The following is a 24,415-nucleotide window of genomic DNA, read 5'->3' as shown; positions in this document are numbered from 1 at the left end:
ATATAGTGGCAGTTGTTTCCATCTGTGCACATTTACTACCTATGCTTCTTCCTGCATAGATGTAATGGACAACCAAACATATTAAGATGTCTGTTTTAATATTTGGACAGTAACATTAAGATGATTGTATGTAAGATTATTTGGTTATGATGAACCATGCTAGAACCTCAAAGTGCGCATTCGGGCTACATATCATTTTTCTCCGTCTTGGGTTTTTTATATAAAAATTAGAGTTACTTGTAGGTGGGATTTTCTTGGAATTCGATTGTAATTCTAATAGTAATATTGTGTTACTGTAGTATTTTTTGCTGAAGAACTGAAGCTAATGTATTAAGAAAAAACACGTGCCACTGCTAGCTTTCTTAATTTAGTGATCAAGTCTATGGCATCAAACTGCAACTTAGTAATTTTGCTGAAGAACTGAAGCTAATGTATTAAGAAAAAACACGTGCCACTGCTAGCTTTCTTAATTTAGTGATAAAGTCTATGGCATCAAACTGCAACTTAGTAATTTTGCTGAAGAACTGAAGCTAATGTATTAAGAAAAAACACCTGCCACTGCTAGCTTTCTTAATTTATTGATCAAGTCTATGGCATCAAACTACAACTTAGTATTTTTGCTGAAGAACTGAAGCTAATGTATTAAGAAAAAACACATGCCACTACTAGCTTTCTTAATTTATTGATCAAGTCTATGGCATCAAACTGCAACATTCTTGATCATTCCACAATGTTAATATATTGGTAGTTTGTTAATTTATTGATCAAGTCTATGGCATCAAATTGCAACATTCTTGATCATTCCACAATGATATATATTGTTAGTTTGGAACACCCTTCGTAGATCTGTTAAACTCTATTGTTTTTTAAACCATTCTAATTCCCTGTTTTGTACTAACTGGATATCAGTGCATAATGATGACTAGTTCTGTGTTAGCACTCCAATGAATAACATAGGTGTCCTTTTTTTTTGTCTTTAATGACTACCGTAAATGTGAGAGTGAGATTGTATTGGCTTTGTTGGAGTTTTCCATATAAAATTTTATCAAGGTCATTTCTTTCTCTGATGTATACTCTGCATCTGTAACTAACAAAAGAGCTGGTAAGTTTCATCAAAGCACTCTGAGAAGTTTGCAACAAACTTGAATGCAACAACAGCAATGTAATCTGCAAAGTTCATTTTCTTCATATGGTTTATGAGCCTGATGGGTACATTTCTCTTTTAGCAAGAAAACCTTGTGAAGATTGCGTTTGGATTCACTGAAGCATTTTCTACTAAGAACCATTATTTATGCGTAGATGTTATGTAAAAGAGGCTGAACACATGTTGACTTGCTAACAAAGTTTATAAGGATCTAATGACATGAAGGTTTAGGATCGTAAAGTTGCCAAAACATGTTAGCAGCCAAATTTCTGTTTAACTGATTTTCTCAATAGATATGCCCATTCACTAGTCCTATGGATGTGTATGATTATGAGGTCTTGTTATCGCTAGAGCTCAATCGAAGATCAGAAAAACAGACTGATTAAGGTTTTTTGATTGACCAACTTCTGACACTGCATCCTAGAATTTTCTATTTGAACAGTAGATCTACAGTTACACTTTGAATTATTAAATATTGTGTCAATTGTGTAGAATGTCAAAAGTTTCTATTCCTTTGTTTCACATTTGCACCCAAAGTGGTGCTGGTTGTGTTCCGTGAATCGGATATGTCGAGATGCTTTAAAGATTTTCCATATGAATTGGGGTTGTACTGATTCAACAATAGCACCGACCTACCATGATGATATTTGAATATGGCTTAATACTTAATTCCAATGGTCCCTCTATTTGAAGTGGGCTAACTTTTGATATCAACAGGGAAACGTGATTAAGGAGGAGACACCTAAAGGGTTCAACCCAGGTTTGGTGGTTTTGATTGTTGTGGGGGGACTCTTACTGCTCTTCCTCATCGGAAACTATGCTCTCTATACGTATGCACAAAAGACGGTTCCACCAAAAAAGAAGAAGCCAGTCTCCAAAAAGAAGATGAAAAGGGAAAGGCTCAAGCAAGGAATTTCTGCACCGGGAGAGTAAACACGGAGCTCCTACCAAAACAAATAAAAGAATCTTGATGGTAAGTTTGCTTCTTATATATTTTGTATCTCAGGATGACAACAAATATTGCTTTGCAGTTGTGGTTATTGGGGTCTTTTGGTATGCAGAAGACTGAGAGTTAGGAAGTCAAGGATGGTCGAAGTTCCTAAAAGAGCTAATTGGATGATGTGCAGTGGTATCCATGCATTTGGGTGATCAAATCTACTCAATACACCTCTAGCGGGTTGCTTCAGGCTACTGAACATCACATTATAGGTCAGACTTTGCTAGTTCTTCAGCTAAATTTTGTAGATTGATGGTGACCTTGGTCCTGATCTTTTTTATGTGTTTTGGATGTGTGAATGAACTTTGTAAGAATCCTCGCTCGGTCTTAATCTGGTTCTTGTTATTATATTTCCTTTTTCGCCTTTTACTTTTTTGTGTGTTTTGCTGAATGTGCTCAGGCAATGCTGTTTTTACCTATTGAATTTTCTGATATATTGTCGTCTCTTCTAAAGTTGGTTGCTGATGCTAAAGAAGGTTGAGGTGTTGAGGAGGATCCAAACTGGAAAGACGGTTGTCGATGTGAAAAATGAAGCTTCCAAGTGAAGTGATAAAAAAGGGTTCCAAGAGTGAGGAGAGAAATAGTCGTCGAGATTAAGGTTCCAAGTGAAGTGATAAATAAGGGTTCCAAGAGTGAGGAGAGAAATAGTCGAGAGTTTCTACGGCTGTTAACATGATGAATCGGGTGGTTGATTGATATGTTATAATGAACATGATGAAGCCAGTGGGTTTACTTCACAATCTTATCAATCTCTGCCGATGCTAGTAAGCATTAGCCTATCCACCAGTCAAACAACAACAAGAAACAACCAATGCAGAGGTAAAAGAAAGAGAGGTTGTAATGCAATGCACTGACAACAAAGACAACACAGTTAATCAAGATACATAATCCAAACCCCCTCAGGTTTACCTTTCATATAACTTGAAAGATTTACCACATGCAGTTCGAAGATGTTAAAGGAAGCAACAATTCACCAATGGCAATTGCTTGCTTCGTTCCGACATAACATAACAGTAACATTTCAAGCGCAAAAAAGACAAATACAACAGGGAGAAAAGGGGTGTGGTAAGTGGTACCCTCTTTTCTCACCTTTGTAATCTTGAGAGTGGGAATGATCAAGATTTCTTCACTTGTCAGGAGGAGTCTTCGTTCGACAGAGTTACTTGGAGAGCAGCAGCAACAGCAACAGGATCCGAGGTGGCCTTAACCAAGTTGTGTTTTCTCTCCGCCTGCAGAGATCGGCATAGAGATTCAAGCTTTTCCTTTTGATTCTTCACCTTTTCTAGCTGTTTCTTCATCACCTCACGCTTTCATAACAGTAGGGCAAAGGAAATTAATAATGAGAACAACATGTCCATAAACAGAAGAGTTGGATAAACAATAACAAAGAACTTCTGGTAAACACATCGCAGAGTTTGGACATGATGATAGGTCATGACACTAAATTAACATCAATTTTGATTGATGAAAAGGCAGATATGATTCATATATGTTGATGACTGGCTCCAACAATAATCACCAAAGGATAAACTTAGTGGTTACCTTAAAACTGCAAAAGAATGATCCTCCTAATAAACAATAAAACTTTGAAGTTATAAAATCTCTATTGTAAAAGACGAGTGATAATTCTGCAATAATATGCTGCATTTTTTTTATAATCATATCTTGATTAACCTGTGTCATTGTGGGGGACCTTACGGTGGTTTCTTCAGCTTGACAATTTGTTGCATTATTCAATATAAAAATTTTCATGAGTGGAAGCTGTCAAAACATAAAGGGCTTTCTCTTGTCATAACTTGCAAATCATAACCGGAGTTGTTTTCCTAAATTACCAAAATTATTATTATCTGCCAGTACCAAAATTATTATTATCTGAGTTTGGTCAAATATGCAAGAAGTTTATTATGATTTAAAATCATAACAAAAAGAACAGAAATATTGAGGTGTGTCATGACCAAGGATTTAAGCTTCAGCTGAAAGAGGGATTCTCATGCTGAGTCATTAAAATCCTGTTGTTGTGGTATCAAATACTAATCAGTATTCACTAGAGATAAGTAAACTTTTAAACATGTTTTGGCTAGTAAAGAAGACATGCCAAACCACATGCTAGCAACATGCCAAAACCCATTATCATCAATATTTATGACCTTGCTCATATCAACTGATTTCATATGGTAGATAGAGCCAAGGATAATTAAACCCTTATAAAGCAGCAAAACAAGCCACTTAAGTTCAGCCAATCCTACAGTTCTACGACACTATCTAATGCATCAGTTTGCTCAATCATAAAATCTGTAGATAATGTACTAGAAGAGACCAGCATATAAACACAAGAAGCCTGTGAGACACCATGAGTTAAATACTGAGATACTTTAAGTAGTAAAAGGATCTAGAATATCTGCCCCAAGTAAGAAACTTAAAATTGAGGAAATCAAATTCAGATTTTTATCAAATGGACAGATGTCGTTTTGGAGTTCTTCACATGTTTAAAACATCTGATAACTGGAAGATTGTTCTCATCTAAAAGAGTTTGCTGGAAAAATAACAAAAAGCAGCATTTGTTCAGCAATAAGGTATGGGAATGATGACAGTCAAGATGACTCGTATAGGAGTCCCAGTGATATGTAGTAATAAATAGTTTAGGCTTTTGCTTATGATCTTACATTCAGGAAGAACTAGTATGACCAAAAGAATGGCTTCATCTCAAGGCATGCTATCAACAAGAATAAAAAAAACTTTTTAACAGTTTGTTAACTTGGAACTTATGATACTGATCAACAAAACAATACGACCTTGTAAAGAACATTGGTGTAAGTCTAGCGAAATGTTGATATAATTTGCCTGCTCAGCTTACCTCCTCAATGAGCTTCACGAGTGCAATATCAGACTTCTCACACTTGCTCTTCAAAAATTCATTTTCTTTCTTAAGTTCCTTTACCAATTTTGCCATCTGATTAAAATTCAAGTCACAAAGAGTAAATTATAATGAATTTACTTAATTCATATATGAAGATAACAAGAGTAAATATACTGTAAAATCATATATTCAGAAAAGCAGAGGGTTCATGTTCCATATCAACATGCAATGCCTACGAAGTCATTCTTACCTTTTCCATGTCCTGCTTAAATGCTTCAAAGACCTCGTTACTTTTTGACAAAGCATCCTGAGGCAGCGTTAAGTAACTTATTACTGTATAATACTGTCGACTATCATCTACGTAAAATTTATATTAAGTGAACAAGAAACGAGAATTGAAAGATAAAGGCCTTAGATATAAAAATAAACCTGAACTCGAAGAAAATTCAATCTGTTGACTAACAAAGGAAGAGCAAGAGCTACAATAATCCCTTGTCCCATAAAAAATCCAATAAGAAGAAGCTGTCATTCTTTAACACTCATTCAGTCATTGCCTCTCATGGTGAGGACATAATTTATCACACTACCAAACTTTATAAATCCTACCTTTCTCAGATAAAATCTTAGCAACAAAAAATTTTAGATCCATAACATAAGAAACAGGTAGATGAGAATGCTAGGTGATACATACAATAAGTACTAGGGAATTCAGACATGAAGGTAAGCAACCTACATTTTAATAGAATATAAAAAATGAATATCTAGTTGAGGTGTTTTGCTATTGCATTGTTGAAAGAAGATAAAGCTGTGAGGTTCTGGTGAGGACATAACTTATTACACTACCAAACTTTATAAATCCTACCTTTCTCAGATAAAATCTTAGCAACAAAAAAATTTAGGTCCACAACATAAGAAACAGGTAGATGAGAATGCTAGGTGATAGATACAATAAGTACTAGGGAATTCAGACGTGAAGGTAAGCAACCTACATTTTAATAGAATATAAAAAATGAATATCTAGTTGTGGTGTTTTGCTATTGCATTGTCGAAAGAAGATAAAGCTACGAGGTTCTGGTTGGAACATAGAGATGGCATGTCCTGTGCTGTAAACAATACACCATTATACCAATGGGAAAGACATCTACCAAATGTCTTATGGAGGCAGAGGTAATTAGTTCAAGTCACTAATCATGTAAATTATGACATTCACCATCACAATGGGAAACATCCCATGATTATGACCACATGAATTTGATCAAATCTATTGCTATCCAATTTTACATGCTGCACAAAGTATGTCAACATCTAAAACTATTGTTCTGAAAAGAAAGAAAAGAATTATTATCCACTTAAACAAAACAAATATGTAAACAGTTTATTCAACTCCCAGTGATAGATGAAAAGGTGGATAACTGGCACAAAAAGAAAAACTGAAGCAACAGAAACAAATCTGAATGAGGGGGAGAGGCTAAATGTTGAAACAAAGTTTGATGTTGCAATTTTTGAAAAGCTATAAAAGGTTTGACATTCCATAAATGATGGTCTTGAGTTTTGGTGAGTTTTACACTTACAATTATGACATACCACCTCAACATGAAAATAGAAACATCAGCCCTTGTCATGACAAGGATGTGCCAAAACACCTTTTTACACGTCAGTGGCTTGTGTCATGTACCATGTATTGTATACAGCTCATCACCATCATGACTCATGAGATGCTGGACAAAGTTAAATCCATTCTACCAATATGGATTATTCAGTTAAGCCTGATTATTAATGTCTCAGGCTCTCAGCTTCTCTTGCAGTATCCATGGTGACCAGATGTAACAGTGTACAGGGACACCATACACAGAAGAACAATAAGAGGATTAGGATCTTAAATTTGGTCAGAATAATGACAAATCTGACAGAAAGCAGTAAGGTTTGATGGTGGGTTAAGAGAAAACAATCAGACTAATGCTTTATTCTGGAAATGACATCAGAAGATCAAGTTGCTATAGACACAGAGAGAAAGAAAATGATGTACTAAAAATAGAGAAAAATGAGAAAGTAAAGAGATGTAAACTGATAGCTCAAACCTAACAGAATCAATAGTAGAAACAGAAGAAAATATGACAAACAAGATCACAGAAGGGGCAGAGAGAGAGATGTCTGCTCATTGATAAAAATACATGTATCTATCAATCATGCATTACAAGACCAATCACAAATAGTTGCATGGCCCATTATGTATAAACCTTTGCGAACTCTCTAAACGTAGAAAAAAAGTGAAAACAAAAATCCACATAAAAATATGCAAAAGTCTCTGTTGAGACCTCTGGATTGGTTATTACTGCAATATTCCACTAGTGATAGGTTTCTGCTTCGAGTCCAAGTATGAGTGTCATGTATGTTATTTGATGTAATAAAAATTTCTTCTAGTTTTGCATGAAAAAAGAAAAGCTAAACCTCAGACTTGACTTACTCTCAGACTAGGCTCAACTAAGATAGTAAGCAAAATCCTGCATTAAAAAAACATGGCATGAGTATGTCTCTTGCTATTTCGAGACATTATTTATGATCTCTAAGACATTATACCAGTTCAGGTACTAATACTATTATGTAGATTTTTCTTGGGCAGTGTCCTTTGCCAAAATCGAAACTAAGTTTGACCTTAACAGATAATTAACAATTGATTTATGCCTAACACATTATTATTTAAACACTTTCTACATAAACTTCAAATTTAATTCAGATACTTGGAATTGCTGAAATCTCTCTTCATCAGCTGCTAGCTGTAGACGCAAACTCTTCTCAGTGGCCAAAAGCTGTGAAACCTGTTCAGCATACAATTGCATCTGGGTTTGTTCCTTAGCAGACTTCCGTTCCTGTTGCTGAAGTTTTAGATCAGCAAGCTGAAGTTCTAGCGTCTTCTGCTGTAACTGTAGACACAGTTTATATGGAAAGGGCAAAACACTAGTGAGCCTCAAAGTCAAAGTTATGGTTTATCTAAAATCAGAACTTGCATCACAGAAATTCAGAAGATACAAAATCCTTGAAGACCTTACCTTTTGGGCAAAATGTTGTTCAGAGAGAGAGTATTGGTCAGCAAGGAGTTTTATCTTATTTCTCAACCTAAAAGAAAGCAAGTAATTTGTCTGTAAAGAATAGTAGCTCAATAATATAAAAGAGAAAGGGCCATCATCTGACATCAGGAAAGAATAAGCAACATAATGCTATGTAAGTTGAATATAACATATCATTATTACATTACCTAGGAACACTTCTTAGGTGCATAACCAAAAACTTAGCAGCTGTAACATACCCATGCTTATTTGGAACATAATATTTGTCACATAAATTAATGAAAATTAATGAAAACCAAGTGATCATCAGCAATCATTAGTAATCATAAACATCAGGAACAACAACATATTAACAAACACAGAGATGAACATGTAAGTTTCAACATCGTGTAAAAATTCCATTTAAGAAAGATAATAGCCTAAATAAAGGGTGAACTAACATATATCTTTTTGCACATAACAGGAAGAAAATTTCTAACAGATGTGATGACGTGGACAATGGGCATCAAGACTTTCATCTGATAAGTAAGATATTTGTGAAATGGTAAACATCTCATACCAGTCACCCCAACTTCGGAGGTTATTCTTACTGCTGAGAGCAGATACTGCATGTGTGCATGTTTGCACAAATATCATCATCATGTTTAGATAGAAAGCCAAATGAAAGGTAAGGGAAGTTACAATGTTTCATGTATTTCACAAGCACAACTTGGAAAAACATGTAATCTTTAAGAAGGTTGGCTCCAGACTTCCAGATATGCACTCCAATGTTTTAATTAATGAAGAACTTATGAATAAAGAAACCAATTGTCATCTCCCTTTCCACAAAAAAAAAAGAGTTGGTAAAACAATATTCATGTTCAAGTATCTTGTTCCAGTGATAATCTACACTATCTAGGTTTCCGTAAGATATGTAAAACAGTAGATGAGGGACAATGAATTCATCACACATGCAGAGTCATTACAGCATGTGCCAACACCTGCCAACAAAGAGCAGGCTGTGGTTATTGGTACAGCTCTATATAATCCAGAAAACCTGCATTTAATGGCTAGCATTGTTTGGCATGTGATTCAATATGTGATTGGCAACTGATTTAAAAAAGACAAGGCAAAAATGAAGTCATAACAAATGCAAGTACACGGACAAGCTATAAAGGCTATTAATAACACTGCTTATAGAAGAATATTCATGACCTATGCCATCCCTGTAACTTGCTCCTAAATGTATTTAACATCTTGTAAGAAAGCATTATATGGCAGTTTGACTGATATCTTTGTTGCATAATTACTATGCCTTCATATTGAGCCTTATCTACAACTGCCTGATGGAGTGTTATCTATCATGTCATTCTTAATTCCTCTTTATCTTGATAATTCCTCTTTATCTTGATATAAGTATCAGTTTAATCAAGAAATTTTCAAATATCATACTCACAATTGGCGGAAATTAGATGATAAGGATATAATCCAGAAAAATAAACCTATTTTAAAGTTTCTTCGTGTAAAGATATCTTGTTGCAATCAATATAAAAAGAACTCCAGGAACCCTACATCTCATTTTCATTGAGCTGAGAAAGGCATTCATCTTTTTGCACCTCAAGTTTATTGGTGATATCCTACAACACAAAAGCCATTGATTAACAAATTTTAGTAGTGGAAACAGAAAAAGGGACACACCCCACTACAAAACCAATAACCATAAGACATGTAAAAGGAATAATTCTAGAAACAAATTTTGGGATACAGTAAAAAATCGTGGAAGGAATATGATGTATTTAATGTGTCAACACATAAACAAGTACCTGTCTCGTGATATGGCCACACATAGACAAGTAGATTCCCATGCGTCACTGTCCTATTTAATGTAGTTTTATGACTAATCCTAGCCTTAATATAATTTACTTATTGTGCAGCCCATCCATCATATCTCCAATTTGTCTCAAAGGTCATTTCAGTTGGTCCAAGAAACTTTCAATTCTCGGTTTCTGGAAACACATGCACTCTGTTGCATGGTTTTCCAACAGTTCCTTTTTGCTGCTTTATAATTCATATCCAGTAAATTCGGTGCTGTACTTTGCTCTTCATCATAACACTAGGCCAATGATGCCATGTTCAACCAGTTCACTGTTTCAGGGCACTAAAAAAAATTCAAGCAAAAAAGTGTGAAGAGATGTAGAAACGTCAAAGAAAATCTATATACTATACAACTATAGTTCACCATGGATTTCTCTATACATTCTCATCATTTAAGTCTTAGTCTTGGAGTGTGGCATAGATCATCAGTATAAATCACTAGTAGAACAGAAATTAGTTACTTCACAAGCAGATGTTTGATAGAAGTTATGTTCTTAATGTCTTAACTTTAAGATAACAACTTGATTTTAAAAATATTAAAAAAAAATTGTATATGTATTAGAGGACAAGAAAAAAAACCAAACACTTAAGATATATTGTCTTAGTTCTTACCTTAATTACATCATTAAACTTTGTAGACAAATCGAGTCTCATATTTTGTCCTTCTGTAGATACTCTTTGACATTCATCCTGCACAAGTCATATCAGGCTGAAGCAAGGTTGCATATGTCAACATAGCAATAAAGATACATTCAACCTCTCAATTTGGAAAATGTACCATAAGCATTTTATTCTGACGTTGCAGCTCCCTGCAAAGTGACTCAAGTTTCTCACGAACAGCAACAGCTTCCAGAAGCAAGCAAATTCACAGGAAATTATAAGCAACATGAGGAGAATCAGAAAAAAAAAATTGCTATTTATAAGTATGAACAATGAGGTCATAAAAGTATTCTACTGCTTCAAAGACCTACTCGATATCTGTTTTATTGGCCATCCCTAATATATGATTAACCTTTAAAATTCAAAACTAAAATTGGCTAGAAGGAGAAAAACTTGTTTTAAGTTGGCTGATGAATGTGACGTTTCAAAACACAATTGGAGATTATACTGGCTCCTCCCTTTGATAAAAATAAATTACACAGCCATGGAGGACAGAAGTGGACGTAAATGCAAGAGCAAGCTACCATCAAGCAGGCAAATAAACAAATGGATCTCACATAAATCAGGAAAGATTGACAAAGCAGCATAGGTGAGCATCTCGAAGCTTAGATCCAATTCATGTGAGACATTAACTTATTCACCAACCTATCCAGAATGGACAAATATTTTTTGTTACCATCTATTTATGATTAAATTTTTCTATGAGACGCTGTCTTTAAAGTGGAAAATTTTACCACACAAGTTGCTCCTATTTCCCAACTTAACATATGAAATTAATTTGCTAGCCTACTATTTAGGTTCATTTACAACTTAAATCAATTTTATAAAATTTCATTTTAGCCATTCACCTAGATGAGCACCCTAGTTAGTTCAAGAACCCATTATATTTCAGTAATTTTGAGTGCTCTATCCACATCATAAAGCATCATTATTTGTATTGCTTCTAATAAATGCAATTTTCAAAAATTTCCATCTCCTCAATTTTTTCCCTTAACCGAGTCCAACATTGATCCATATCACAGTAAAAGAATCTCTTTATGCAATTTTGCTCAAGTTCTTTATTTTCACATTCCTTACAAGAAATATATAGATGACTCATACAAATTGGTATAAAACAGATTATAGCTAGTAAAAGTTTTGATGTGAATTAAAAGACAAAACAAACATACATCAAAGTGCATTCTAGTTTAAGAATTGATAGCCAACCTTTTCATGGCAGTTTCAAAGTGGCGAACAACCACAATGCACATTGTATGAATCTAAACATTCCATTGTATACAATTAATTTTTATCACTAACCTGCATCTCTCTCTAACATTACTTTTTGATATTTCAAAGTATATTCTAGCAGCTCCTCTGACTTTGTGTTGCGCTTTGTAACTTTTTGTTTTGCTTCAACTCCTTCCTGAAAGACCATTAAATAATAGAAGCTATTTAATATTTTACACGATCAAAGAAGTGCTTAAAATGCTTAGAAAAATCCACTTAAATTATCAAAAGCAAAAAAATAATTTAGTTCTGCAAGCTAAATTATGCAGGATACATGTTGCAAGTAATGGAGTGTAGCTGATTTTTGTAATTCAATACAATCTTGTTTGCAAGCTACAGATATCTATGGAATTTGCTAAAATCACCAGATGACACAATGAACCAACTAAAGAAGTTTGATCATCATACCTACATAACTAGAAGCATGTGGGAACATAGAATATTGAACCATTAGACAAACTACAAGAAGTATAAGACTACATATTATCACAGAAACAGAAATGAACTCTAAAAGTAATTAAATTTAATTTTTAAAAATATGTATTTTCTAGATGATCTCAAATTATAATGTGATTCCATACAATGTTCCAGAACACCATGGAGCAAAACTTTGACCATTAAATAAGAGAAGATATTTAATATTTTACATGATCAAAGAAGTGTTTAAAACGCTTAGAATAAATCCACTTAAATTATCAAAAGCAAAAATATAATCTTTCTTATAGTTCTGCAAGCTAAATTATGCAAGATACATGTTGCAAGTAATGAAGTGTAGCTGATTTTTGTAATTCAATACAATCTTGTTTGCAAGCTACAGATATCTATGGAATTTGCTCAAATCACAAGATGACATAATGAACCAACTAAAGAAGTATGTTTGATCATCATACCTACATAACTAGAAGCATGTGGGAACATAGAATATTGAACTATTAGACAAACTACAAAAAGTATAAGACTACATATTCTCACAGAAACAGAAATGAACTCTAAAAGTAATTAAATTTAATTTTAAAAAATATGTATTCTCTGGATGATCTCAAATTATAATGTGATTCCATACAATGTTACAGAACACCATAGAGCAAAACTTTGATAAGGATGACTTTACAGAATAAAGATTGATTTTTAAGTCCTTTTGACCATTGATAAATAGAAGTTACAGCAAAAAATATATATATTATTTTAAACAAGTTGGACTGAGATTATTTACAAAGCTGCAAAACATTTGATCAGAAAACTAACAAAGCAACTTAAGATTCATTTATAGATCGACCATATTAATATATGTGTCATTCCTTTTCCTGTAAGAATTATTGTTACTCTTTAAAGAAACAATTGAAAGGAGCAACACAGTAGGATGGTAGAGGACCCAACCAGCTTCATTGTGACAAGAGAAATCACATGCACATAAAAATGGTTCGAGTGAAAAGGAGCCAAACAAATTTTCCAATGATAAAGAAAGCCTTATAAAAGTAGCACATCTGAAAGCCAAAAATAAATAAAAGAACTGTGTTTATCACAAATAGATCCCTGAACAAAAGGTAAATTATCTGTGAGATCAACCTGAACAAGCTGAAGATATGGAGAATTGATGTGCGGGTAGTTAACATGATAATTGACTTAATGCGTCAAGCTTTTTGTAATCCACAAATCACTTTGAACATTCAGCATATCCTGCGGTACAATCTTACCTTTAGATTGATGGCATTTAATTCCAACTGGCCTTTTGTTTCTGCAAAATCCATAGGGAAAATTAATTCATCGTCATTTTCTTTATATTGCCAGGACTACTTGCTTTCAGAATATTAAAGACAACAAGTGTATATGTGGCATGCATGACCAGGCAGCAGAGACAACAAGGAAATTCACAAAGCCATTATTGTGGACATCACTACTGCAAATATGCAGCTTGCAGCATTCAACTCCAAATATTGTCACTAAAGATTTTAGGGAGGTCCTTGTCTCACATAACATCCTTAAATTTGAACTAAAGGCTATAGTTGAAGCAAAAACAATTTTTATGTCAATCATATTATGGACAATGTTCACAGATACCATCAAAATGCAAACTAAGCATTAGCACAATTTCTTTCACTTGTCCGCTATATATTTGTGTTTCGAAGTACTTGGATATCTTCACGCAAGGTCACAGTCTCTAGTTCTCTTTTGAAACTATGTTAAAGCACCTTCTTCAGGACCTTCTCATGCTTAGGTACATCAGGTAAAAGCTTAAATGATAATATCAAGGTTCGTAATTTCATACCATACCGGAATATCGAGCTCAGCTCGATACGGTACGGTACGAGTATACCGAGCAATACGCTTTGGTGTATCGCTCGATATATATATATATATATATATATATATATATATATATCACCAAAGCTTCTTCTTCCCGCACGGATGAGGAGAAGTCACCAACAACGTCGAGGCCTCGTCGCCTCAAATGAGGAGGAGGCGACATCTCATCTGCAATGTCCGACGAGGGAGGACGGCGACGGATCGGGATCGTCGAAGGAGAGCAATGTCGGATCTCCAGGTTCTCCCGTTTCATCTCCCTCTTATTCCTTCTCCCTCAGCTAATACCGTCCCGTAGCGAGCAGCGACGGTCGAAATCGATCGTCATCGACCGATTTCACGTGGTAACGAGGCGAAAATAGTCTCAATCAATGGTAGCGAACGGTCTGCATACTGGTCTGCTGGCGAACCGATACGTAACGCCCGGTATGGACGATATCATTCGAAATTAAAAACCTTATGAAATTGATTGCTCACTAGTTGGTTTCCAATAATAAAAATATCTAATCATATTGAAGGCTTGTTTAAGCAATCTTTATCATCATGATAATATAATATATTTGTATCCTAATTGATTGCTTTTGCATCATTATATACATGTGGTGGCTTATGAAATTTCTTGGTATCAAAAAGATTTACTATCACAATTTGTTAATGCACATTACATGGCAGTCAAGATACCATCTTAATTACATTTAGTTTATGCAAATTTATTTTTCATTCACTGATTCAATTCATTTGTGATCACCTCCAAAGATGAAACACTTAGTAAAATTAGTAGATTAAAGTGGTAACTAGTCCTGCTGGTCCATCCACCCAACAACCAGGCCCCTCACAAAAAAGAGCATAAAATAAACTAAGTACATCAAAAAATCATCTGGTTTCACTAAATTAACCTGAACATCAGGATTCACCTGAAAATTCCCATCACTTCTTGCAGGCTATATTCACAATTGTAAATCCTAAAAAACACAACAAATGCCGGAGAAACAATCCTATAACAGGGAATGACTAGGATAGACCTCACTCATATCCACTTAAGGTAGTTAGTTTTTTCAGAACTAAAATTATAGTAAAAAATTTGTCAATTTTGCACCCAACTACATCATAATGCGGACACTACCTTAAGCTCCTTTTCTTAAATAAAGATTGTATATTTTCTTTTTTGTTGTGCACTCCAATTACTATATGTTCATTCATGTCACTGCAGCTTATTCATTAGAATTCATTTTCTTCTTGTTGCATGTTTCAATGATCTCCTTGTTCGAAAATATTATGTAATTGACTATGATGTGCCCTTTTCCATCAACTGTTGGCCCTCAACGGGATATTCTTTTAGCTACCGCTGATTACTACAAGCTTCTCATGTAACCTGACTAGATTTCTTTCAACTGCAATAGTTATATGTTTTGATCCCGACATCACAAACATTATCTCTCATATTTGCACGAAACGTGATAACGAGAAGAACTAGCAAGGCAACCTAACGTAAACAGGAAGATAGATACCGTAGACAGATGACAAGGGGAAAAAAGAAAGATCTTTAACCTGTTTCGGAACTCTGGCAGTCTCCTTGGCTACTTCGTCCCGCAGATGAACCTATCAAGATCTCATTCGGGGTTCTACTCATCTCCTTCGAGGCATCATCACCAGGCTTCGACTCCGAGATGCCATCTCGCGCCACCGAGTCGGAGCAATCGCCGACGCCATCCTCTCTCGTCAAGAAGTCGGTCGAGAAAACAAACTTCTCCGTCCCATCCACCAGACAATCCGGAGTTAGGGTCCCCTCCGCTGCTTCCGAGGGCGGGGGCGACGGGTCGACGAGCCGTTGGCCCGAGAAATGAAGATCGAGCAAGGCGTCCTTGTAGTCGGACGACGCCGGCCGAGGCGGGGGGTCGGCAGACACCTCGACGAACCCATCGGGCAAGGAGTCGGCTTCCGGGAGACAGTTCGCCGGGGAAGTCGCCATTGGTAAAGCGAAGAGGAGGAGGAGGAGAAGGTGGGGGCGGGAGGGAGAAGGGCGAGTCGTAGGCTGCAACGGAGAGTGAGGAAGGGTTGGGCGTTTGATGGGCAGACGTACACACTGCCATCTTTTATATTGTTTTAGGGATTCATCATTATTAAATCAAAGATAAGATAAATAAATAAGAAGAAAAATAATTGTTAATCATTTTAAATTCTCAATAATTAAAAGTAATTTTATATTTAATAATCTCCTGACACTTTTTTGGTTTTTTCAGGGCCGAGCAATTTAGAATCTTTTACACATATTGATAAAAACCAAAGTATAGATAAATAGATATAAAAGAAATGGGAAAAAAAATATGTTGCATACAAACAAAAAATAAAATTTTTCAATGACTTCAATTTTATTATTAGTGTAACATTTAACTAAGTATTATCTTGGCTTTCTAAAATCAATTGATAATTTATTTTTAAAATCATACCATTTGATACGCCTTTGGAATCTCATTAATGATATAAATAGTTCTAATGGTATTTTAAATCTTTTCAGAAATGGCGGTGATTTAATTGGAACATACTTAGATATTATGAGACTCACGTAACTAAGTATTATAAACACTCTATCAAGTTATCCTAATTATATTAAATATGTAGTCCTCGTAATGATTATAACATCTTATCAAAGTTCAATTGTTTAATTGACGTAAGCTCATCAGAAATTAATTCAAATTTAATGATATTTTAGTAACAGTACTAAAATCATACATAATATATGAACACCTATTGAAAAGAGTGCTAGCAAAGCACATACTTGGATAACATCATTAATAACTAGTTTGCCAATAACATATTTCTATTCGAAACAAGAAAATGAAACCATTACTACAAATTAAGGTTCTAATTGATTTCCCATAAACAAGTCACTTGGTACTTGATACTAGTCGTAGGATCTAGTCTAAAAGAAAAACTACTTTAATGTCGCATAAGATAATTCTTGCATCATGGCCGAGGTGGATTTCCAGCTCCGGCCGGACGAGGTCCTTGCCCAGGCCTCGGCAGATCATCCTGCATCACAAGTAATAATGAAATCAATCCATCAATCAGAAGCAGGTAAATTCAAAACATCAGAAGCAGGTAAATTCAAAACATGGTTTCTGTTCGATGGCAATACAAACAAATGCATACTATCTGAAACATATCAGCAACAAACTATAAAAATAGGCCATATCCCTAGAACACCTACTGCAATGGTTCATCGCTCTATTCCTATATACTTACTGGTTGCTGTTAATATTCCTTCCAACATTTTCCCAAAGGCAAAACCCATAAAGCAGATGGATGCAATCGATTAACACAAACTCTAGATTACCACTCTTAATCTAGTTAACATGTCTTGCTTGGTAAATTACGATTAATTCTTCCAGCTTAGTGAATTTCCATCACATCGACCAGATAAGGTTTTTCTTGGATACAAAGGTGACAAGATGCACCAAGACAATTGACAGTTTTTGTGAAACAATATATGATGAATAACACTTGCCACTAGAAAGTTAAACAGAATTGTAGAATCTTCTGATACACTATCCTCCTTAGGCTCCCTATTGATGGGAGCCTTCTGCGCCACCCTCTTCATCCTTTTCTTTTTTTAATCAGGGGCTTGTGAATCCTTTTTTTTTCCGAAACAATCCATCCCATTAGTAGAATTCTCAGGCTATAGTAAGACTCCACAGTAATGCCATCTAGGTGATCCAATTAAACAGCTAATTGAAATCATCATTGGACTTCAGATCTTCTGACATTACAAGAACAAGGCATCATCAAAACCTCAATTCAGACTACATAATGATATATAACCCCATTTTCTGATGCAATTCAATCCACTGACTCAAGAAAAATGGACAGAATTGATTTCACAAGTAAACCATGATACCTGACTTGTAGGTCCATCCCTTTGTTACCACCAAAACATAAATTATATATATCAAATATTATGAGAAATTGATATTTCAAAATCACTTGATTCCATGGATATCTGCTTTTGCCTAATACAAATTATACCATTGAGACTTATAATCACAATAAATGATAGCAAAAAGTTCACTTTAATCTGATAATTCTAAAGAAAAATACTGTTGCTGCAAAAGATTCAACAGTTGAAGCACTATCAAGAGTATGATCAAGCAAGCCAAGTTAACAATAAAAAGTTTGACAGCCATAAGCTCGACATGGAGAATTTATGTACTTTTTAGTCATAATAAATGCTAATTTGTTATAGAACAGATGTCCTAAAGTTGTCACCTATGGTGAGAATTAATCAGATTGTACAAAAAATATCATTTACAAAAGGTTACAGATTAGATCTGCAACATGGTACCATAAACAACCAAAACAACTAGCAGTCTTGACAATAAAAGAAGCTCCTCAGCTTCAAAAGTTATTTACACTAGGATTATCAACTTCAAAAGTTAACAACATCAGTGCAAAACATCAACAAAATATCAAGTTGATCCAACTTCTTTTTTGTCCTTCCAAATTTCAAATTTTAACATACTAGCATTGCACAAATTAACAATCTGCAATCTCTTGTTCTAAGCAGGAACTAAGCCATTCACATATACAAGAAACACAAAACTGGGAAAAAATAGCAAAACAAAATGAATAGCATTACAAACATATTCACCAAGATACACTAGACAAGACTTGAAGATAAGTGTAAAATCTGGGACAAGTACCCGGCGTCTGAAGCGCTGTGGTGGCTCACGGTTTCTCCTGTCAGTGCGAGACCTCACCCTCACAACCTTGGAGTGGATTGCACAAGAGACACAGTGCTGCATCTTGATATATAGCTTTGGCAGAGTGTACCCTTAAGTATTTGAAAGTTTTGAGTATATTCCAACAAACAACCAAGTTTCAATTAAGACAAGAACTAGCAACAAGTTTGGGGCTCACCATCATAGGCACAGGCCTCCTGCACATCCCTCACGGCAGCCTGCTCCACTATATTCCTCACAAGAAACCTCTTGATGGCCTTGTCCTTCAAGATAAAATTAATATAGGTAAGTTGCATTATTGACCGTAAGAATACATGGAAAGAGATCGAACTAGAGATATAAATAGGGAAAAAAGGAAGAAAGATCAATATTTTTCTTGTGTAACGGAATGTGATTCAGAAACTGCAATCGGACCAAGACCGAGAGATAAATCCAAGTTCCAAATATTTTAGTACAGAAACTCTCAAGCAAAATGCTAAATCAAATATAATTAATCGTTCAATCTCAAAAGGTGGTACCTTGGGGCAGCACTTGCCGCAGTTGGAGCAGCGGATGAAGTTAACGTGGCCGCGGCCATGCTTGTTGCGTCCACCATTCCTGCGCTTGAAAGTCTGCAACGCAGACGAACAAATCGAGGTCAGACCTGTGCAGGAGAAGAAAGACAGAAGATAGAAAAAAGGGAAGGAGGAGGAGAGATAGAGTTCGATCGCCACCATCGTCGCCGCCCACTCGGACCTCGTTAGGGTTTGGGAGAATGCGAGACGGGGCACGTCGCAAGGAGGAGAATATATATATTGCTGCCGTGTTGACATATCGACCGTCCATCATACATCGGACGAAAGATAGCATAATTCTCGAGGTTATGAGCAACGTCATGTTCGAAGATCCTGTCCAATTTTACTTTTAATCTGAACATCCGATTCTCGCATCAGAACCGTCTATTACGAGAACCCGCGGAATTCAATGGGTCTTATTATTACAACAATAGAATATGTTCTTACTATTTAGAGTTGGGTAAATAGATATTTTGCTAAGCTTAAAAAAAAGATATATCTTAAATTAAATCAAAAACATTTAAATTTATATTTGTAGTTTCGAATAATTTTTTAATATCTATCTCTACTTTTTTTAATCACTAATATTAATAATTTTACATTATCTAATTACACCATAAGTCTAATTAATTAATAAAAAAGGCATATTTGATATACCAAATATTCTTCTTCATTTAGTTGTTGATCTTGTCACCTAAAATGACAATGAGTCAACCATGATTCGAATAAAAAATTTTCAAAAGATATTTTTTGTTTCAAGAAATATTTTCCTAAGTTAAGAACTTATTGATTATAAAAATAAACATATACACAATTTTAAAGATCAAATTCTTTCATTCTATCCTCTCCTACTCATTTCGAGATACAAACTTAAATGTTGGATGAATAATGTTAAGAATTGCTTTGGACATTGATTTTCATATAGTTATGTGATTTATAAGGTTAACTTACGTAGAAATATATTTAACATTATGCAACTATTCTTATCTCGAATCGAATGCAAGACCAGAAGAAAGGAGACATAAAAATAAGATGATAATAAGAATCGGATCCAACCTGATTCTTGTTGTCACTTTATTTTTATTCTATAGGAATTCAACTTAGAGATTTCTTATTGAGCCATTGCTAGTATTAGTCATTTATTCTATAATAAATGGGCACATTTATTATTAGTGGAAGATGCATTCAAGGATACTTTATTGATCCATATTCAATGTTAACGATACTGTTGTTGATATGCAGCTCAGTACTTTAACGTTGATACTTTTATACATTTATTAAAACATGTTTTTTCTGTAAATAATATTTCGATTGTATTGTTGTTGACCTTTTGATCTGTTCCTTCTCCCCTATAAATCACAATTCCTTGTGGCTTTCTGTTGTATATATTTGATCTTCTATGCACTTTATGTTTCAGTTATATTGTTTTGACCTTTTGATCCGTTCCTCTCCATGAAAGCATATTTTCTTTTGAATTTTAGACGAAGCAGTATACGAAAAAACTTTGCTGTTTTGATCAGTGTTCTTACAAAGTATCTCTTTCTTATGATAGGAGGACGGAAACACTATACTGAAGAGGATAAGTTGAGTTTTTGATTTTATATGATTAACGATGATGAATTATTTGATCGATCGATCGTTGGTGCAGCTCATAGGTTCGTGAAAAAATTATTCACTTACTCGTTGGTGCAACTCATAGTTTCGTAAAGAAATTATACAATTTTATCCTTTCGAAACTTATGAGCTTCTTTATTTTGATCATTTACGAAATGATCTTTATATGTTTGCCATATTAAATCATTGTGTGAGTACTTATATGTAGTCGATAAGAGGAGTTTCGAGTGTGGCTATTCCAGCACGTGAATGCTCATATCTTTGAACTTACCTGTGTTGCAATTAGCCGATGATCTGACCGATTACCAAGTGTAGCCAATACCTCTAAGCAAGTCAGGTTGATGATACCAATGCGGATGCTTCGTTTCTGTCTTCATCATGCCGTCCCCTCCCCACCCCTCGTACGATGCGAACATAATCTCATGGCCGTCGCTGCTGCTGCGCTGGTGGCTTCGTCTTCCTCGTCAACCCACCCTTGCTTGGGTCTGAATCCTCCATCCCCACCCTTTTCAGTAAAATCCAGCATCTTTTTCCTTCTGCTCCACCTTGAACTTGGTCCGGAACCGCTTCTTCTGGCTGCTCGCCGGCGTCGGCAACCAGGCATTCATCCGTTCCCCGCTGGACGACAAGTTCTCAGCTGCGGCGGTCGCTTTGGAATCACTCGGCGCAGTTCCACCGGTGACTGTAGAAGCTGGATCTGAGTTCCTTACACAAGACTGATAATAAAAGGTGTGAGTAAACAGTGACTGAGCTCAATTACTGTGATATAATCGATTTAAAAATATTCTATGTTTTGAGATAAATATTTCCTGACATTTTATATTTGGGGAGATGCTGACATGGCATGGTTGCTGATTGGGATCCTCAGTCTCCATGTGTTGAATGCATCATCAAGTGTTAGAGGTCTAATTGGTGGTAAGCGTTCCCCTATCAATTGATTCTTGTATTCCAGAAATCCAAACCTCTCTCAATCTCTTCAGAACCAATAAACTCTTTAATTTTTGAAAGAATTTTTATTATCTTCCGAACTTGGATCTTTTGATTCTGCTACGAATAGAATTATCTCCTATCGATTTCACCGCTAAAATACTTTAAATTTTCTTTTAAGAAAAAAATTAGAGAGAGAGAGAGAGAGAGAGGAACGAGGAATCGCAAGGGAATAAGAGGGAGTCGTCTCGGTATTTGGTTTCTTGCCATCCACTCTAATACAGGATTTAAATATTTATTTGATGGCTATATAATTATCCTTTCGAACATCAAAGTCTTCCTTAATTGCTTACGAGGTTAATTGATCATCCGTCGACTAAATTATGACCACGTAATATAGATCCATATATTTTTAAGCTTATCTAACTTTATTTAATCGACGCATCAACATTCTCTAACCTGGATTAACTAATTAAGATAGTTTTTCTCGTCAAACACTTCATGCACCATGTAAAATTAGTGGGTCCGAATGTGATGGACCGTGTAAAATTAATGGGTCTGAATGTCAGCTTTATCATAGCTTTCGGAATTGTTAGTCATATGTGTTTCGTAAATCAATCATGTGAGTGATGACACATGTGACTTAATACAATCTTTTTTTTTATTATATTTTGATATTTATTATTTTATATTAATTGTTACATATATAAATATATATTGTGATATCCTTGGGATTTGTGCAATGAGAATCAAATCATGATGAGATCACGATAATGAAGATCGATTCACTTTTAAACACATATCTTGAATAATCCCAATCATAGGTTACTCAAGAGGAACATCGAGATAACCGAACAGACTAGTGTATTGTATACCCGTCTAAATGATGGATGCAGTTAGTCTCATAGATGCTCGTGTGGGGACACTAGCGATACAATACAGGTGCTCATTAGGGAATGAGTTCATTGATTAACCCACTTACGAAATGCTAAATGATTGATGATACCTTATTGTTAGACAACGATTCCGTAGTCTCAGTGGTGTTTCTGGTCCTTAGACTTGAAACACTAAGGATGTTCTGTATGAATACTCCACTCTTTGATACCAGACTTATAAGTTTGGATGTCCCAGATCTAGCACAACCGGTCATCGAGAGTGGTAGTCAACCTTACGAGAGTTATTGAGTGTCGATAGAGGATCATCCACTCTCGGTGTCATGAGAGAAATTATTAGGATCAAGAGCGGCACTAAGAGGGGGGGGGGATGAATTAGTGCAGCGAAAAACTTTCTCGATTTCAAAAATCTTTGTTTCGATTAAAATCGATTCCGACGAAAATGGTTTCGATTCAATCCGTTTCGAAGAGAATTTGAACTTAAAAGCTTTCGTAAAATTACAAGAGAAGATTAAGGAGATTTGTAGTAATGTAAATTGCATAAATGAAAAGCAAACCAGAATTTACAATGGTTCGGTTAATGTGACCTACATCCATTTTCGGATTCCTCCTCCGACGAGATCACCAGCATCCATTAAAGGTCTTCCTTCAACAAGCGAAGGCCAATCACCTTTTACAACTCTTTCTCCTTTTGCCAGGTTTAGGAGACAACTCTTACAAGTCTCACTCCTCTTTCTTGGATGGTTATAAGACTAAGATATGAAGGAGGAGAACTCTTCTCACTTTTACAATACTTTAAGACTTAAGAACTTAAGATTATACCAATGCTTTCATATCCTTTCATGCAAAAAATTGTGGGGTTTTTGTAGGCCTCAATGGCTTCAAAATTGAAGTAAAAAAATGTCTCATCCCAGATTTTCGGGGTACTAGTGGTACCATCGCCATTATTGGGTGGTACCACTGCTTGACACCTGACACTAGGTGGTACCACCGCTTGACAAGGGTGGTACCATCGCTGGCAGCATTAACTGCCAATGGTACCATCACCCAGATAACCTGGGGCATAGCTTTCCAAGCAGTGCCACCGTCGGCCAAGAATTTAGGGGTTGAATGGGCTGCTCAATTCAGCCCAATTCAATCCTGTTAAGGGCCTAATTGGCCCCTAATTAAGTTAGTGGGATTACCTCCCAATCTTAACTTAATTTATGATCTAACTATGATAATTAAGATATAATCATAGCACTTTTTGTTCCGGTGCGTCAATTGCTTTTCTAGCGTGCTTCCAGCGAACATCCGACGAACTCTAGGCAATGCTCCGACGGACTCCCGGTAAGATCCTGGACTTTACGACGATCTTCTTGGCGAGTTCTGATGAGCTTCTTTGGCAAGTTCCTGGACTTTACGATTGGTTCTGGTAGAACCTCCGACGAACTCTTAAACTCCCAACGAGATCTTAATCTTAATTCTGGCACAACACTTGCTTTATGTCTTACTACTATCGTAGTTAATCCTACACACTTTTCTCAACATATAAATTGGATTAA

At 35.4% G+C, this 24,415-nt stretch overlaps 2 protein-coding genes across 3 annotated transcripts; both read right to left on the bottom strand.

The window, feature by feature from the left end:
- Positions 1-3,022: 3,022 nt before the first annotated feature.
- Positions 3,023-16,199, bottom strand: LOC103988878 (uncharacterized). 2 transcript variants are annotated; one of them, XM_009407548.3, is made up of 11 exons: positions 15,696-16,199; positions 13,541-13,581; positions 11,877-11,982; positions 10,696-10,763; positions 10,530-10,607; positions 9,615-9,679; positions 8,046-8,112; positions 7,737-7,919; positions 5,249-5,305; positions 4,996-5,091; positions 3,023-3,448 (listed from the first exon to the last, which is right to left on the bottom strand). In XM_009407548.3, the coding sequence occupies exons 1-11, from the start codon at positions 16,114-16,116 to the stop codon at positions 3,275-3,277; spliced, it is 1,356 nt and encodes a 451-aa protein (XP_009405823.1). In that variant the 5' UTR covers positions 16,117-16,199; the 3' UTR covers positions 3,023-3,274. The 2 variants fall into 2 exon arrangements, with proteins under 2 accessions (XP_009405823.1, XP_065011537.1); XM_065155465.1 differs by having other exon boundaries at positions 3,023-3,370; positions 15,696-16,196.
- Positions 16,200-16,895: 696 nt separating this feature from the next.
- On the bottom strand, positions 16,896-19,675 carry LOC135640393 (small ribosomal subunit protein eS26y-like). Its single transcript, XM_065154781.1, has 5 exons — positions 19,597-19,675; positions 19,402-19,494; positions 19,062-19,146; positions 18,845-18,975; positions 16,896-17,177 (listed from the first exon to the last, which is right to left on the bottom strand). Exons 1-5 carry the CDS (start codon positions 19,597-19,599, stop codon positions 17,112-17,114), a joined length of 378 nt encoding a protein of 125 aa, XP_065010853.1. The 5' UTR covers positions 19,600-19,675; the 3' UTR covers positions 16,896-17,111.
- Positions 19,676-24,415: the final 4,740 nt, after the last annotated feature.

This window comes from Musa acuminata, chromosome BXJ3-6, assembly GCF_036884655.1.
Source record: "Musa acuminata AAA Group cultivar baxijiao chromosome BXJ3-6, Cavendish_Baxijiao_AAA, whole genome shotgun sequence".
NCBI lineage: Eukaryota > Viridiplantae > Streptophyta > Magnoliopsida > Zingiberales > Musaceae > Musa > Musa acuminata.
The sequence above is the reverse complement of the archived record's forward strand: the minus strand, read 5'-3'. Positions and strand labels throughout refer to the sequence as shown.

Excerpts from the sequence above, each read along its gene's own strand:
- LOC103988878 (XM_009407548.3), bottom strand. The coding sequence starts at position 16,116 with ATGGCGACTTCCCCGGCGAACTGTCTCCCGGAAGCCGACTCCTTGCCC. Across the intron at positions 8,113-9,614 it reads CAGCTCAATGAAAATGAGAT|GTTGAGAAATAAGATAAAAC; the intron begins GTAGGGTTCCTG and ends GCTTTCTTTTAG. Across the intron at positions 5,092-5,248 it reads TTAAGCAGGACATGGAAAAG|ATGGCAAAATTGGTAAAGGA; the intron begins GTAAGAATGACT and ends AATTTTAATCAG.
- LOC135640393 (XM_065154781.1), bottom strand. Across the intron at positions 19,147-19,401 it reads GCGGCAAGTGCTGCCCCAAG|GACAAGGCCATCAAGAGGTT; the intron begins GTACCACCTTTT and ends TTTATCTTGAAG. Across the intron at positions 18,976-19,061 it reads GGAGGCCTGTGCCTATGATG|GGTACACTCTGCCAAAGCTA; the intron begins GTGAGCCCCAAA and ends CAAATACTTAAG.